Here is a 16947-nt window from a genome sequence, read left to right as displayed (position 1 = left end):
CCCCAGGTTGTGGGCTCGATTCCCAATAGGGGGCATGCAGGAGGCAGCTGATCAATGATTCTCTCTCATCACTGATGTTTCTATCTTCCCTCTCCCTTCCTCTCTGAAACCAATTTAAAAAAATAGATTAAGAAAACAAACAAACAAACAAACAAACAAAAACAAAAGCAGGGAAGGCTGTGAGCAGAAGAGGGAGACCCTTTCCAGCACCAGGAGCAAACGTAGCTGCTTCTCCATCCACTCAGGGCCCTCGGGTCTTGGAGGTGAGCCAGGCCTGTGGTCAGAGGCAGCCCATGCCACCTTCTGCCTCAGCTCACATTGCCTGCACAGCTTGCCCTGACTTCTATTCCTGACTTCAAGTCCTTGGTATGTACAAAATTCTTACTTCTCCTCTGCCTGCCCTGCCCGCCCCTCTGGCCACAGTCTTGAGTTCTGTACCGATTCTACCCTCTGATGTTTGCTTTTCTTAGGCCTTCAGCACAATCTGTCAAGATTAACTTGACACCAAACTGGCTCTCTCTAGAACATGCCTGGAAACCGGCTTCCTCTAGACACAAGAGCAAGAACAGTGCCTTCCTAGGTCAGTCTTGGGGGTAGAGTCCTTTTTTTTTTTTACTGATTTCACAGAGAAGATGGGAGAGGGAGAGCTAGAAACATCAATGATGAGAGCATATCATTGATTGGCTCCCTCCAGGATGCCCTCTAGTGGGATCGAGCCCACAACCAGGGCATGTGCCTACGGGGATTGAACCTTGATCTCCTGGTTCATAAGTCAACACTCAACCACTGAGCCATACCAGCCAGGCAAAAAAGCCAATTCTTGAAGCTCAGTTGGTAGAAATAACTTGCTGTGATTCTGGCCCATGGAATCCAGCATTCACGTGGTCTTCCCTGCTCTGCTCTGAAAGGGATACCTTCCTATAACCATGTTAGGGCCCACACCACCTCCAGAGCCGGCTGCGCCATGTGCCTCTGCCTCACTCAGAAAATATCCTTCACTTACTTCTGGGGTTAGGTGAGAGGGTGGCAATTGGCCCAATTATCACATGGACTTTTATTCTCTTGTAGGAGCCTCTTTGGGGAGGGAAGATGAGCTTCTGACACCTCCTACCTTGGGACAAAATGCACTATTTCCTGCTCTTCATTTACATCTGCAGTTGATCTTGGAATTGGTCACAGTACTCTGTGTGGCCAGTACACTGAGTGCAATTTCAGGCTCAAGAATGAAACAATAGGTTGCTCTGTTTTCCCAAAGTTCTTGGGAGTCCTCAAGCCTCGTCCCCACCACATCCTCCCAGAGCATCTTTGTCCTCAGCAGCTGCTAACCCTGTGCCAGCCCACAGCGCCTCACGTTGTTGTTTTTGTTTTGATTTTTATTGACTTTATTCTTCTATGTTTTTATTGATTTTTAGAGAGAGAGGAAGGGAGAGGGAATGGAGAGACAGAAACTTCGATGAGTTTCATGGGCTGCCTCCTACACGCCCCCTACTGGGGATCTGCAACCTGGGCATGTGTCCTGACCCAAAATCAAACTAGCGACCTCTTGGTTCTTGGGTCAACACTCAACCACTGAGCCACACTTGCTGGGCTACTTATTGATTTCAGAGAGAAAGAGAAGTTTGTTGCTCGGCTTGTACATGCATTCACTGGTTGATTCTTATATGTTCCCTGACCAGCGATCAAACCTAAAACCTTGGCATAGCAGGAGGATGCCCCAACTAACTGAGTCACCCAGCCAGGGCCAGCACCTCACATTCTGGTCCAGGAACCCCAAGGCACCAAGAGCCTGCCAAGCCGAGACGACGTTACAGATCTTGGTCCTGCTGGCGTCTCTGCTGCCAGATTTCTTAGTCAGAAAGACAGGTTCTGCCCCAAGAGCAACATCACTTTTCCCCCCCGCCCCTGGCACCGAGGCCAGGCCTGCTGTGAGAACACACGGACGTACTCGATCACGGGCGCTCCCTGCTGAGACTTGCTGGGCTCCGAGAGGGCGTCTGCGACCGCGAAGAACTCTGGGCATCAGGACCGGGCGGCTTTCAGTCTTCACACGATGCTGAGTCTTGATTTATGTGGCGTGTGAGCTAAAAATAAATTTGAACAGCATTGTTAATCATAACACTGGCTTATTTTTCTATACGACTCTACATTTTTCACACACGCTATCATTTTTATTGTGTGTGTGTGTGTGTGTGTGTGTGTGTGTGTGTTACAATAGCCTAGGAAGTAGATAAGCTGGGTCTGGCTGTCACTTTCTAAGATCCTGAGGATTAGGCTGAGTGGAGGCTTGTGTCAGAGGGACGAGTCCTGGCTGGTTGCTCCTCATTCCCAGTGATGGGTACCATTTTATTAAATCTGTTACATCTGTTATGTCAAGACTATGACAGGAAACATATCGTTGGAGGAATCTTCCTGACATAGCAGACAGTGAATGTACCCAAACATTCTGAATGCCTGATCCAGAAGCTCTCGTCCACGGCCATGTTTTCCAAACCCACACGTAAGAGGCTGTGCACCTGGGTTCAAGCCACTTAACATAGTTGTCAGCGTGCTGAGGATTTGGCAAACTTAATGGCTGGCAAGGTTATGCCCAATCAATTCATTCAATTCCACAAACATTTACTGAGCACTTCCTGTTTTGAGAATGCCAATGGTCAGACGCATGGCTCAGGGCAAAGTCTACCTCCAAGGAACCTAGGACCTGCTGAGAGGCACCGGTAGGTTGACATTTGGAAATTAAGTCAAGAAGAATTCTGGCTTTGGGGGTTTCTGACCAGATGAGATCAGAACATCCCTCCACGTCTTGGTCCTCATCTTGCCAGATGGGTCAGATCCTGTTTTTTCATCATTTCATCAGCCTAGACCCAGCTCAGCCATGAGAGGGCGAAACAACCACCAGAGCCCTAACTGGTGTGGCTCAGTGGATAGAGCGTCGGCCTGCGGACTGAAGAGTCCCAGGTTTGATTCCAGTCAAGGGCATGTACCTTGGTTGCAGGCACATCCCCCCAGTAGGTAGTGTGCAGGAGGCAGGTGATCGATGCTTCTCTCTCACCAAAGTTTCTAACTCTCTATTCCTTTCCCTTCCTCTCTGTAAAAAATCAATTATATATTATATATAGATATATAGAAAGAAAGAAAGAAAGAAAGAAAGAAAGAAAGAAAGAAAGAAAGAAAGAAAGAAAGAACGAACCACCAGAAAGTGCTGGAACGTGGCCAGAGCAGAGGTAGTGCTCACCATTTCTCACTTGTGGGCTAATCCCCCAAGCTCTTATTAAATGCCTACTATGCGCAAGGTGAGGTGATGAACAGAAGGTAAGCATGGCCAGGTGGTCCCCACCCTCTGGGTTCCCGGTAGAGAACAGGTCACAGCAGGCTGCTCTCCTAACTGCTGGAGGGTGAACTCGGCCACGGCAAAGCCAAATGGCCAGGAGAACCACTCGGGGAAAGAACAGTGTGAAATAATGCGACGGGACACGGAATCAGGGGCTGGAGGCCAGCCTGGTGTGTAGCAATTGGGAATAGAGTGGCTCTCCTGGGACAAAGGAATTGAGCAAACTGTGATTCCAAGAGGCCGGAAGGCAAACACCAGGCTTTCTGAAAATGGTTGCCATGACCACAGACCCAAAACAGACAGTCCTACATCAATTTCTGGCCCCACCTGGCCACACTGGTATTAGCATCCGTATTTTCTTGGGGTCGGAACAATGCCTGACAGGAAACATTAGTTTACGATGTTATTTAATTCAACACAAATACAACCTCCTTTGGTGTCACTGGCCAACTAGCAGAGAGAAAAGTAAATAAACGAACTCAGCTAAATTTCTCAAAAATTTCACTTGCATACAATCTACACATTAGTAGCTTCTAATTGTGAGATTTGGGGGCAGATTACCGAATTTTTCGTTAGGTCTTTGATTCCAGATCTGTTACGATGAGGACTGTACACAGAGTAAGTGCTATCCTATGTTAACCATACCTTATTGTTGTTAAATCACTCTGCTAAGCTCAAAGTCAGACACATGCTCCGTCTTTTCCTGCTCTTTATCCTTTATCGGTCCTATCCCTAAAGATGCTTTTGGGTGAACATCTACTTCTTACAGAGTCTTTTATGAAGTGCCTTTTTTGATCTTTGAGGCAGTGTCCATAAGTTTTCCTGGTACTCCCCAGGTTGCTGAGGCATCGCAAATTCTTTTCTTTATCCTGTGTTTTCGGACCACCAAGTCAGCAGCGGTGACAGCTGTATTAAGCCTCCTGAGCTCTTTGGTCCGCAGCCACTTCTTAATGGAAAGGGCTATTTCTGACCTTCGGTGCGGGGCAGCTACAAATGTCAGAGGGGGCCTTTCCCTCCTCCCAGGCTCCCTCCCGTCCCGCTCCGCTGTCTCCAGCCCGCCGTCCTGTCCGGGCCCTCACCTCCTTGTAGATGAGTGAATGCTGACGGGGTGTGACTGGGCAGCACTGACCTAACATACCTTCCTGGCCCCCGTGGCTGGGATTTTCATAGTCTGCTTTGAACTCTGAGGTCTGAGCAAAGGGGCTTCCCGCTCCAAGCCCGAGACTATAAATATGCCTCTGGGTCAGGACTGTTACCAGCAGCCCCAGATAAACCGCCCTCCTGGGAGCGGAACGTTAACCTGTTCTTTCCCCGGGCTCTTTAGGACACAGGACCAAAACATCATCATTGGTGTGTCTATCGCTCTCTCTCTCCCTTCCTCTCTGAAATCAATAAAAATATATTAAAAAAAAAATTTTTTTAATCAACTAATGAAAGCATACATAGTGGAATAACAAATCTCTCTCTCAAATTAATTAAAAAGAAAATACTTTTTTAGTAGACCCAAGAGGCACAATGGCTCAGGAGTCAGTGGCAAATAAACATTTTTAAGTGATAGTGACGATACTTACCTGGCAGGGGAGATACATTGATCGCCAAGGTGGTTTTCTCAGGGCGAGGCTTATCCATTACTCTCCACATGTGCTGACCCCCGAGATTTCCCCAAATGTGGGAAACGCCAGCATAACGTGGGGGGGGCCTGCGCTCATTTGCTCCTCTAAAAATAAATAAATAAATAAATAAATAAATAAATAGTAGTGACCATTTATCACCTATTCTCTATCAGCCATTTTATATATTATTTGTTTAAATAAATAATTTAAAATAAAATATTAAACAAATATATTATTTATTTTTAAATATAACACAGGTAACCCTTGCGGTTACAAATTCAAAATATACCGTTTTAAAAGTGAAAACCTGTGTGTTTTTTTTTCCCCTCCCCACCCCTGCACCCCATCATCTCATGTGTCGCTGCATCTCATTCTGACTTTGGGGTGCATTATTCCGGATGTGCATGGCTGCAGACACATTTCCAGTGTGTCCTACACATCAGAGCAGCCCCGTTGCACAGATGAGGACACTGCAGCCCAGAGTGACTGGAGTCTCCACCCGAGACCCTAAGCACAGGAGCTGGGATTAACATCCAGATCAAATCAGCGTTCCTCCCGCAACGCCCGAGAAGAGACTTTTATGGGCGAAGAGACGGCGGCTCACAGAGCCCCTGAGCCCTCGGAACGGGAACGGCGTGGGGCGACCAGCCAGCACGGGGCTGGGGGGAGCGGGCCTTGACGCGCGCGGGGCCACCGCCCGGGGTGCACAGCCCACCTGGGCCCACGCTGCCCGGGGACCGGCCGCCCCGCTCCTCCGCGCCCCCGCGCAGCGCCCCCCGGAGCGGCCGGAGGCCGGGGTCCTGCAGCGCCCAGTCCCGGCGCCCCGCGCAGGGCCCCGGGTCAGCGCCGGGGGCGCCGGCGGCCCCCAAACCGGCCGGGACCACCCGCGTTCCAGCCCCGGAGCCGCGGGCGCGCCGCCCCGAGTGGGTGGCCTCGGCGCCGGGGGCCGCCCCACGCGGGGCGCCGAGGGGCGCGTGGCGGGCGGGGCGGGCGGGGCGGGGCGGGGGCGGGGCCGCGGCGGCGGCGGCGGAGGCCGGAGCGGGGCGCAGGGGCCGCCGTGGCCGCCGCCGAGCCGGGCCGCCTCCAGGGAGCGCCCGGGCGCAGAGCGGCTAACGGGCCGCCGGGGCCGCCAGAGCAGGTACAGAGCTCCCCTGGGACCCCGGCCCGGCGCCCGGCCCGTCCCCGGTCCCGTTAGGCCGCCCGCCCCGCGCCCCGCGCCCCGCGGTGCCTTCCCGCCAGGACCCTGACCCCAGCCCTCGCCGCCCCGCCAGCTCCTCCAGCCCCTGAGGTCGGATTCCGGGGGAGGGGGCTCTGACCCCGGGGACCTCTGTCCGGAGGAGAACCAGCCAGAATTCCTGCGGAGTCACAGAGTCAATTGGAAAACATGCCCAGGACGTCCTCGCACGCGCCAGCGCCTCCCGCCCTCCCCTGGAGGATGGTGTGCGCCCCATCCTGTCGCGCCTAGATTGGGGGACAGGGGCGCCGGGAGGGATGCAGGTGGGTTCCTGAGGTCCAGCCCAGCCTGATGCTGGGAGGAGACACCTGTTGGGGCGCTCCTCCGGGACCCAGGAATGGAGGGCACCCTGAGGACCCAGGAGCTCTGCCAGGGTCTGGGCTCCGTGCCAGCCTGACCGTGCTGCCCAGCCCTCTCCCCCAAGTGCCCAGAGGTGGGTGCCTCTGGGGGTAAAAGGGTCAGTTGGCCCTGCCCAGGTCTCTCTGCTCTTCACTGGCCAGTGTGGAGGTGTGGCCAGGAGGAGCCCAGGTTTATCCAGAGCAGTGTCCAGCCTGGCACCGAGTGCCACTTCTGACCTCTCCCTTCCTCACCCCGGGCAGTGAGAGACCCACGGGAAGGGGGACACGGAGAGGGATAAAGAGCACACATGTGTCCTGTCTCTGCACTGGAGGGGCCGTGGGCCCCCTGCCCGGCTGTGCAGGGGGGCTGGGTGGGGCTTTTCCAGAGAGGGAGCCAGGCCTGGCGAGGGCCCCAGGAGCTCACGTCACCCCCACCCTCCACCCCTCACTTCTCCAGGGAACTGCCAAAGCCAAGCCCAGCTCAGGACAGGATTGTGTGTGCTTGGTAGATCCACAGGAGAGACGACAAGACGCAGAGCTGGGGTAGCAGAGAGAAGCAGAGTCAGAGGAGGAGAGGAAAGGGGACCCCGAAGCAGAGGAGGGACGGACGGTGACCATCACCCCTCAGCTCTCCTTCCCCGTCAACCTCAAGTAGCTGCGTCAGGCAGCGTGGAAGGTTTGGGTGGAACTTTGGCCCTTCTCTGGAACCGCCACCTCCCGCCCGCCCCATCGGGGTGGAGTCCCTGACCTCAGTGGTCAGCCCAGCCAGCAGCAACCCCCTCCCCAGCCCCAGGCAGCTGGGGTGACCCTGCAGGTCAGGCTCAACCGGGTGATCCTGCCCTCAAATTCCCAAGCCCTGGGGTCTGGGGGAGGGGGAGGGCTGGATGGTGCTAACCCCAAGCACATTCCTGCTCTTCCCTCTGTCATCCCCGGGCCCGAGCTGGCCCACCTCAGCACTGGCTCCTTGGACTCCTTTCCCGGGTGCCTTTCAGATCCAACAGAAACATTTTTTTTTTCCTGGAAAGCATAACTAAGGGAGGGATGAAGAGTGGGGGGTGGGAAGGGCTGGTACTGAACAGGGAGGGGCTGGAGGGCCATGGGGGAGCCATAGGAAAGTCCGGGGAGGGTTGCAAGCGCCACTTTCCGGATTGATCAGAGCTTGACTTCGGGACGGACTCCGGGGCTTCGGAACGGCAGGCCTGTGGCTGCGGAGTGACTATAGCTGCATCTTTCCTTCCCAGGTTCCCCCAGCCCATCACTGTCACCCCCACAATAAGCTCTCATTGAACCAGAGCTGGACGCTGGCCCCTAAAGGGAGGTTACATGGAAATGGGAAAATCACCTGCTTCTCTAGAGATTAAGCCATCAGCCCTCTTAGTTGATCCCACTTAGTTTAAGGCGGGCAGACATGTGCCCGAGTGTTTCAGAAGCAGCTTAGCTGAGGAGGGAAAAGACTGGGAGGCGGGTTAGAAGCAGAAAGTCCAAGGTGTTCTTTTTTTGTCCACTCCTCTCTGGGGCTTCTGGCGGGTCCTCATCAGAGCCCCCCTCCCCCCACAGGGCCTCCAGGAGGCAGGACTGGGGGCCAAAGGAAGGCCCTCCTAAGAAAGATGCTGGGCCTGAGCTGGCCTGGGAACAGCTCCTGGCTGGGTCGGGGGAGGAGCCAGGACGGTCCTGCGGGGCTGGGGGCGGAGGCTGCGGCTGAGCCCTCCACCCTCTGGCCTCAGCCGCTGGACCAGGGCGCACGCCTTCTCACGCTCACCCTGAGGATCACGCCTCCCCCCACCCACATCCTCACTTCGAGATGACCTTCTGCGGAGTCATCCCTCTCAACCCCAGGCTTTCTGGAGTAACCACCAGGCTTCTGTCCCTGCAGAGAGCACCCCCTCTGCGTCCAGATGACTGAGTAGAGTGTTTACTTCCGGCCCCTCCTCCTGCGCCCATCCAGGAGGAGTGATGGAGAAGTGGGCAGGCAGGTAAGAAGGGTGGGGGGGAGGGGAGGCGCGGAGGAACGGCTGGGTCCCTGGAAGGGAGGGAAAGGAGAAGACTGGGAGGGGCGGGGATGGGGGGGGGGCGGGAAGGGATGAGTAACTTCTGCTTTCTGAGAAATCTGCTTCAGGATGTGGGGAGCCTGCTGGGGGAGAGGGGCAGTGTCGCAAGACCAGCTCCGGCTCCATGTCCCCATGTCCCCGCTCCGCCTTTGGTTTGCAGGCCCCCGTTTGGTCTGATGCTGCTTCTGAGCCTCCCTCAGCTCTGCCTGGATCAGGAGGTGAGCCAGGGACGGGAGGCTGCCATGCTTGTCTCTGCCCTGACCTCCCACCCCCACTGCTCCAGGTCACGCCTCCATTTTCCAAAGCCTCTGAAGAACCCGGTCCGTTCTCCGCCCCCCAAACCTCCCTCCCAAACCCCCCGCCCCCCACCGCCTCCCGAGCTCCCAGCTCCTTTCCAATGAACACCTGCGCGACTGAATGCACCTCTGGGCTGGTGACAGCCTCCCTGAGCCTGAGCATAGGACTAGCGCCTCTCTGTATGGCTCCCTCTAAAGTCACTCTAATTTTGTTCGGCCTTTTTGTCTACATAGGTGTTGTCTGGACACGCTCTTCAAGCACCCGCCGAGGAAGGCCAGGGCCCCGAGGGCGTCTGGGGTCCTTGGCACCAGTGGGCCCCTTGCTCCCAGCCATGTGGGGTCGGAGTGCAACACAGGAGGCGGACCTGTCAGCTCCCTACGGCCCAACTCCACCAGGGCCCCCCCTTCCCATCCCGGCCCCCAAGGAACCCAGAAATCCTGCTCCCCCGAAGCCAGGGCCCCAGACCCCCAACCCCGCAAGAAACTCTCCCCCTGTACAGGCCGCAGCCTCGAGGCAGAGGCGGCCCACTTCGAGGTCCTGCTTCCCAGTTAGGGAGAGAGGAGGCCCAGGAGGTGCCAGGGGCCAGGAGGTGAGGAGCGGGGCTTTGAGGGAGGGCTGGGGCTTAGAATAAAGGAACGGGGAGGAAGGACTAAGGGCTGGAGCAGGGCTTATCTCTGGTGCCAGGAAGTAGAGGGGGCAGGGGAGGCAGGGTAACCGCCGACCAGAGCCGTGACCCTATGTCTGCAACACCTTCTCAGGTCCCGGGTCCGAGACCCCATCAAGCCAGGAATGTTTGGCTACGGCAGAGTGCCCTTTGCTCTGCCACTCCATCGGAACCGCAGGCACCACCGCCAGAGACCTCGCAGATCTGAGCTCTCCCAGGCCTCAGCGCTTCTCCCACCCCTCGCTCCAGGAGCAGAGCGATCCCCCGCAAACCACACCCCTCCCACTCATTCCTCTCCTGGGCAACCCTCTGCCCACACCCCGTCCCCCCCTGCGGACTCCCCAGGCCCCGAGGCCGCCCGGACAGAGGTGCCTTCGAGAGCCAGGCCCCCTCCCAGGGCTCAGGCCTCTGGCCAAGAGCCCCCCTCGCTCACCCCCTCCCCACGAGGAAGTGGCTCCTTCCACGTGTCCCCAGAGCCAAGAATGCCAAGCTCCCAGGGCCGGGCCCGTGCCCAGGTGGCAGGGACACACCCTAATCCTTTCCTCTCTGTCCCTCGGGGCTGGGGCCGAGGCCAGCAGAGCCGGGAGCACTGGAGAGCTGGGGGGAACCGTCACAGGCCCCCCGCAGAGGCTGCCCCTCGCTACCAGGATGGCTGGTTGCCTCTGCTGAGGGATGGCCCCCACTCCAGCTCCCAGTGGAGCCTCTTTGCTCCCAGTAGCCCCGACCCAAGATGTGCTGGGGAGAGTGAGCAGCTGAGAGCCTGCAGCAAAGCGGTGAGTTCTTCCTTGGACCCCCCCCCCCCCCTCCATTTCTGCTTCCCTGACCCTGCGGCTGGGTCCTCAGCTTGTCAGACCTGGACCTGAGGGAGAGGGGCCTTCCATTTGACCTCCTCAGGGTAAGGGCCTTGGAGCCCCTCCATAGACCCGCCTTCCTCCCCTCTGCCCCCCACACCCAGCCCTGACCCACACCCCGTTTTCCTCCCCAGCTTTGACTCCTCTGTATCCCCCCACCTCAGCCCTGCCCCCCTGAGCATCCAGACCCCCGGGCCCTGCAGTGTGCAGCCTTTGACTCCCAGGAGTTCATGGGCCAGCTGTACCAGTGGGAACCCTTCACGGAAGGTGAGGCTCCCAGCCCATCCCCGGACAGGGAGGAGGGGGAGAGGGGGGGCAGGAGGGGGCTTCAGAATGGGGGCTGATGGGGAAAGTGACACCTAACCCCTCTTTTTCTCCTCTGTGGGCCCTCGTGTTTCTACTTTGTCCCGTTTTCTTCCTGTTGCCCAGGGCTGAGGTGAAGGAACAGCTCGGGCCGGGGAAAGGGGGAGGGTCTCAGACGGGGTCAGGTTGAGGGGTGGTCGGTAGAGGGGCCAGGCGGGGAGAGGATGCGCCAGGGGGTGCCCGCTGGCTGGTTTCCTCTGGGAGTAGACACAGCGGGCGGGACCCTGTCCGGGAGGGACAGCGGGGTGGCCGTGTGCCAGCATCCTGGGTGGGGCTCTATCACTAGCTCCCAAGTCGCCATCCGCTCGGTGTGGGGGCCTGTTGGCGTGACACCGAGATAGCCCCTCAGGAGCTCTGAGCTCACGCGATCGAGGGTTTCCAGTATCTCTCCCCTTTCCCCACCCTGGTCTCAGTCTCCGTGACCTAAGTTGACCCGACACAACTTCTAAGCGACCCTCACACGACCTTTCCGGAGCACAGAACTGTCATTGTTCCCATGGTGTCCTAGGCGACCTCCAGATGTCCAGGAGCTAACAGAAGCCAAGCTTCTGTCAGGACCCCGGGCCCTTTCCCAGCCAGCCTCCCGCGGGGGGCGCCAGCCACCCACCCACCCACCCTGTCTCTCAGTCCAGGGATCCCAGCGCTGCGAGCTCAACTGCCGTCCCCGCGGCTTCCGCTTCTATGTCCGTCACACCGAGAAGGTCCAGGACGGGACCCTGTGCCAGCCAGGCGCCCTAGACATGTGTGTGGCGGGGCGCTGCCTGGTGAGAAGGATGGGGCCCTGTGCGCACACACAGGTCTCCTCGTCTATCACCGCCGCCACCACAGGGCAGCCTGGGGTGCAGGGCAGCTCTCACCTGCCACGCTGGGCCCGCAGAGCCAGGAGGTGGGCCGAGACGGCTCCCCTCAGGCACCTCGGGCTTCCTGAGGCTGGTGGGGCTGAGAGAGAAACATTCTCACTCGGTGCCAAGACCCGGTGCAGGGAGGGCGGGCTGGGCCGGGAGCGCCGGGCTGGGGGTGAGGTGGTGGCCGCTGTCTCACTCCCCTTCCCTCAGAGCCCCGGCTGCGACGGGATCCTCGGCTCCGGCAGGCGTCCGGACGGCTGTGGGGTCTGTGGGGGTGATGATTCTACCTGTCACCTCGTCTCGGGGAACCTCACCGACCGCGGGGGCCCTCTGGGTTATCAGAAGATCCTGCGCATTCCGGCCGGAGCCTCCCGGCTCCAGATCGCCCAGCTCCGGCCCAGCTCCAACTACCTGGGTGAGCGGCTCCCGGATCTGCCAGCCACACCCCTGTGCGGCCTAGCAAGCCAGCCCCACGGGGAGGAGGGAGGAAGCGGGGGGAGCAGGGGTCAGGAGGACAGCGGACTCACCTCCTGCGTCCTGGCCGCCCCTGCAGCACTTCGAGGCCCTGGCGGCCGGTCCATCATCAACGGGAACTGGGCCGTGGACCCCCCCGGGTCCTACGCGGCCGGGGGGACCGTCTTCCAGTACAACCGTCCTCCCCGGGAGGAGGGCGCAGGCGAGAGCCTGTCCGCGGAGGGCCCCACCACCGAGCCCGTGGATGTCTACGTGAGCGGGGCCTGGGCAGGCAGCGCTGGGGGCGAAGGTGGGGGGAAGGCGGGTGGTATGGGACCTTGCCGCCCCAAACATTCACTGTCCTCTCGTTTTCTCCCAGATGATCTTCCAGGAGGAAAACCCGGGTGTTTTTTATCAGTATGTCATCTCCTCTCCTCCTCCAAGCCTGGAGAGCCCCGCTGCAGAGCCTCGTGTCCCCCAGCTCCAGCCTGGTGAGAGGCTGGTCCCCCAGCTGCAGCCTGGGGAGAGGCTGGTCCCCCAGCTGCAGCCTGGGGAGAGGCTGGCCCCCCAGCTCCAGCCTGGGGAGAGGCTGGCCCCCCAGCTCCAGCCTGGGGAGAGGCTGGCCCCCCAGCTCCAGCCTGGGGAGAGGCTGGCCCCCCAGCTCCAGCCTGGGGAGAGGCTGGTCCCCCAGCTCCAGCCTGGGGAGAGGCTGGTCCCCCAGCTCCAGCCTCGGGAGAGGCTGGTCCCCCAGCTGCAGCCTGGTGAGAGGCTGGTCCCGAGACCTGGAGGGAGGAGGAGGGGAGAGGGAGCTCCTGGCAGTGGGAGCACCTGCTTAGCCTACTCCGCTCTCCCTGCAGAGATTTTAATGATTGAGCCCCCACATGCTTCCGCGCCCCGCCCCACCCGGACCCCCGGCACCCTCCAGCGTCAGGTGCGGATCCCCCAGATGCCTGCCCCGCCCCACCCCAGGACACCCCTGGGGTCTCCAACCGGATTCTGGAAACGAGTGGGACACTCCGAGTGCTCAGCATCCTGTGGGAAAGGTGAGGTCACACACCAGCCTGTACTCCTGGCTCCCCCAGCCCAGGTCCCCACCTTGGCACTCCTGATCGCAGACCCTAGGTCTCTCGCCTGGGGCCACACCTCGCCGACTCCGACTCCGTGCCAAACCCAGGACCCCACTGACACTGGAGCCGCCCCACCCCCCTGGCTTCCCTCTCACCCCTCCAGGCGTGTGGAGCCCCATCTTCCTCTGCGTTTCTCGAGAGTCCGGAGAGGAACTGGATGAGCGCAGCTGTGCTGTGGGCACCAGACCCCCAGTCTCCTCGGAGCCCTGCCACGGCCCCCCCTGCCCCCCATAGTGAGTATGACCCACAGGGAGGCTCACATCCGGGGAGCACCATAGCTGCTGCGGGCAGACACATCCTCGCCGCCCAGGCCTTACCGGACCCTGCGGGCAGAGCAACCTCCCGGCCACAGAGAGTATCCGGTTAGCAAGGCTGGCATTCCATAGGCAGCAAGGAGAACCCAGACTCCAACGCTAAGCATGCCCACTCCCCTCTGAGGGTCCCCCCCGCCCACATGGCAGCTCCCACACATCTGTCTTCTCTTTTGCCACCCGTGGCTCTGTCTCTTCCCGCCCCGCGCACGACCACAGCTGGGAGGCCGGAGAGTGGACGTCCTGCAGCCGCTCCTGCGGGCCTGGCACCCAGCACCGCCAGCTGCGCTGCCGGCAGGAGTTTGGGGGGGGTGGCTCCTCGGTGCCTCCCGAGCGCTGTGGCCACCTCCCCCGGCCCAACATCACCCAGCCCTGCCAGCTGCGCCTCTGTGGCCACTGGGAGGTCCGCTCCCCCTGGAGCCAGGTGAGTGGGACCGAGGGGGAGGGTCCTATGGGCGCGGGCCCCCTGAGCGAGAGCCGTGGCTTTCCAACTTACTTTTAACCAGCAGAAACGTTTTTACAAACAAGATCTCTCATGGAACCCCAATCTGTTAAGTCAGATGAGAGGCTGTGTCTGGGGTTGGGCCCAGCGTCCCAGGCTCACCCCACAGAGCCAGGAGTCAAAGGCAGAGCCTTGTTCCAAAGCCACAGAGCTGCATATGTAATACTTTCAACAATAAAGAATGTAATTAAAAAAAAAAGGAAAAAAAAAAGCCCCCGAGCTGAGGCTGGTGAGGAAGCCAGGCCCCGCCCGCGGACCCCCTCGCCCCCGCAGTGTTCCGTGCGCTGCGGGCGCGGCCAGAGGAGCCGGCAGGTGCGCTGCGTCGGGAACAACGGCGACGAAGTGAGCGACCGGGAGTGCGCATCCGGCCCCCCGCGGCCCCCCAGCAGAGAGGCCTGTAACATGGGGCCCTGCACGATGGCCTGGTTCCACAGCGACTGGAGCTCCAAGGTGGGCCCCACGCCCAGCACGGCCTCTTAGAGACTACCCAACACAGTTCAATAAGCATTTACCGCCTGGCCAGTGCGGCTCAGCGGTTGAGCTTCCACCTATGCACCAAGGAGGTTATGATTCAATTCCCAGTCAGGGCACATGCCTGGGTTGGGGGCTCAGTCCCCAGTAGGGGGTGTGCAGGAGGCAGCCCATCAATGATTATCATCATTGATGCTTCTCTTTCTCCCTCTTCCTTCCTCTCTGAAATCAATTTATATATAAACATTTACTGAGCAAGCACCTACCTACCGTGTGCCAGACCCTGCTGACGCTGGGAACATGGGGATAAGTGAGAAACATTTCCACTATGAACAAAACTTCCAGCAAAGGTTCCCCTTTTCTGGCTGGTACCCTTGGGACATTCCCTAACTCCCAGGATCTCAGCCCCTACCTCTTCCCCTCTTCGTCACGAGCACCCACCTCTGCTCTGCTTCTCCAGTGCTCGGCCGAGTGTGGGACTGGCATCCAGCGGCGCTCTGTGGTCTGCCTCGGGAGTGGGGAGGCCCGTGGGGCAGGCCAGGAGGAAGCCGGCGTGGGAACCAGTGAGCAGAGCTGTGCCCCGGGAAGCCGCCCCCCGGACATGCGTGCCTGCAGCCTGGGCCCCTGTGAGAGGACATGGCGCTGGTACACGGGGCCCTGGGCTGAGGTGAGCTGGAAGCCTGGGGTGGGGGGTGCCTGTCGGCAGTTGGGAGTGAGCCCTGTTCTCCCTTCCCCTTGTACACCCAACGCTTCCTCTCCATCAGTGCTCCTCAGACTGTGGCTCAGGCACACAGCGTCGCGATGTCATCTGTGTGTCCAAACTGGGGACCGAGTTCAACGTGACTCCTCCTAGCAACTGCTCCCACCTGCCCAGGCCCCCTGCCCTGCAGCCCTGTCAGGGGCAGGACTGCCAGGACCGGTGGTTCTCTACACCCTGGAGTCCGGTGAGTGCCGGGCTCCCTCCCGTGCCCCGCTCAGCGTGGAAGGGGAGGCTTCTCTCACTAAACCCGGCATCCGGGCCCAAGACAAGGCCCGCTGCACTTTAACACTGTCCTATCTCCTGTGCACCTGAAAAGCAGGTGGGCCCTCTCCATGTGGGATGCCATCATGTTCCAGGACAGCCTGGCTCACACCCTCCTTTTGGAGGAGGAGGGGGGGGAGGGGGAGGGAGAGGGGGAGGAGGAGGAGGAGGAGGAGGAGGAGGAGGAGGAGGAGGAGGAGGAGGAGGAGGTGGTGGTGGTGGTGGTGGTGGTGGTGGTGGTGGTGATAGTTTGGGTTTAGGAGGAGCCTGGGGCAAAGGTTTGACGTGGTAGCTGGGGGCTCCCCAGTGTTCTCGCTCCTGCCAGGGTGGTGTGCAGACGAGGGAGGTCCAGTGCCTGACTGCCAACCAGACGCTCAGCGTGCGCTGCCCGGCTCATCTGCGGCCCTCCCGGAAACGGCCCTGCAACAGCCAGCCCTGCAGCCAGCGCCCTGGTGATTACCCCTGCGCGCCCCCCTCCCCTCCCCGAGGATGGAGTGAGCGGAGGTGTGGGTGGGAATGAGGACCAGCGAAGAGGGCAACACTCCTCCAGAGGGATGGACCTTGTGCCCACTGGCCTCCTCTTTCCCCAGATGACCAGTGCAAGGACAGCTCTCCACATTGCCCCCTGGTGGTCCAGGCCCGGCTCTGCGTCTATCCCTACTACACAGCCACCTGCTGCCGCTCTTGTGCCCATGCCCTGGAGCGGTCCCCCCCGGAGCAGTCCCCCCCGGAGCCCGCCTGAAACGGGTCCGAGAGAACCGCTCCTCATGGTTTCTCGTGCCACCATCGGTCACCCACCAATCGGCTCGCTTTGCACCCTCTGGCTCCCCACTTTGTCCTAGCCTCACCAGGGAGGCCCCCCAGGGTGGTTGAAGGAGGCAAGAAGACCGACAATGACTATCAGACGTGCGGTTGGGTCTGTGTGATGGTGGGGATGGTGTGTGTGCACACATGTCCCCAAATGTGTATCTGGACCTGCATGGGCGTGTGCACTCTCACAAGTGTGTATCACTTCTCACAAAGAAGTTAGACTGTGAAGGAAGGGGGAGAGGATGATGGCAGATTCCCTGAGACTTTTCTAGGCTGAGAGGAAAGCCAAGTGTGCAGCTCCTTAGTAATCGGAGCTGCTTAATGACTGTCCGCTCACACTCAATGCCAACGCGGCGCCCTAACCTTCAGTTCTCATGGTCAGGCCTCACTTTCCTAAACCACCCTTTTGTGCTCAGACCCCTTCTCCCCTTACCCAGCCTCTCTCTCCCACCCTTCACAATTAATTAGCGAGGGGTGGGGGCCAGCCACTGCCAAGCTTGTCTTACCCCAGGAAACGTGACTACCGTCCCAGAACCGGGACCAGCGGGGCAGAGGATGGAAAGAGAAAGGTTAGAAAGAGGCATCCTAGCCCCTGGCTCCTGTTTCCCACCTCCTGAAATGGTCCCCACCCCAGAACTAATTTATTTTTTATTAAAGATTATGACAAATGA

The 16947-nt window shown here is 59.4% G+C and overlaps 1 protein-coding gene, 2 long non-coding RNA genes and 1 other non-coding gene across 6 annotated transcripts; 3 read left to right on the top strand and 1 right to left on the bottom strand.

Annotated features, from left to right (window-relative positions):
* Nucleotides 1–226: 226 nt before the first annotated feature.
* LOC123652995 lies at nucleotides 227–1307 on the top strand. The gene is made up of 3 exons (XR_006742602.1): nucleotides 227–366; nucleotides 471–580; nucleotides 1069–1307. It is a non-coding gene; the product is annotated as an uncharacterized LOC123652995 (long non-coding RNA).
* A 330-nt stretch (nucleotides 1308–1637) lies between these two features.
* Nucleotides 1638–5421, bottom strand: LOC123652994. The gene is made up of 2 exons (XR_006742601.1): nucleotides 4900–5421; nucleotides 1638–2081 (listed from the first exon to the last, which is right to left on the bottom strand). It is a non-coding gene; the product is annotated as an uncharacterized LOC123652994 (long non-coding RNA).
* LOC118727529 lies at nucleotides 4892–5048 on the top strand. The gene has a single exon (XR_004990609.1). It is a non-coding gene; the product is annotated as a U1 spliceosomal RNA (small nuclear RNA).
* A 2910-nt stretch (nucleotides 5422–8331) lies between the features above and the next one.
* ADAMTSL4 (ADAMTS like 4) lies at nucleotides 8332–16947 on the top strand. 3 transcript variants are annotated; one of them, XM_036453275.2, is made up of 17 exons: nucleotides 8332–8486; nucleotides 8722–8779; nucleotides 9092–9447; nucleotides 9617–10295; nucleotides 10538–10640; nucleotides 11364–11500; nucleotides 11792–11996; nucleotides 12135–12307; nucleotides 12414–12525; nucleotides 12892–13077; nucleotides 13265–13394; nucleotides 13692–13896; nucleotides 14248–14424; nucleotides 14906–15112; nucleotides 15210–15389; nucleotides 15774–15918; nucleotides 16057–16947. In XM_036453275.2, the coding sequence occupies exons 1-17, from the start codon at nucleotides 8467–8469 to the stop codon at nucleotides 16206–16208; spliced, it is 3225 nt and encodes a 1074-aa protein (XP_036309168.1). In that variant the 5' UTR covers nucleotides 8332–8466; the 3' UTR covers nucleotides 16209–16947. The 3 variants fall into 3 exon arrangements, with proteins under 3 accessions (XP_036309168.1, XP_036309167.1, XP_045442974.1); XM_036453274.2 differs by having other exon boundaries at nucleotides 15759–15918; XM_045587018.1 differs by lacking the exon at nucleotides 14248–14424 and having other exon boundaries at nucleotides 15759–15918.

Source organism: Pipistrellus kuhlii, unplaced genomic scaffold (assembly GCF_014108245.1).
Source record: "Pipistrellus kuhlii isolate mPipKuh1 unplaced genomic scaffold, mPipKuh1.p scaffold_m20_p_24, whole genome shotgun sequence".
In the NCBI taxonomy this organism is placed as follows: Eukaryota; Metazoa; Chordata; class Mammalia; order Chiroptera; family Vespertilionidae; genus Pipistrellus; species Pipistrellus kuhlii.
This window is presented reverse-complemented; position numbering and strand designations above follow the sequence as displayed.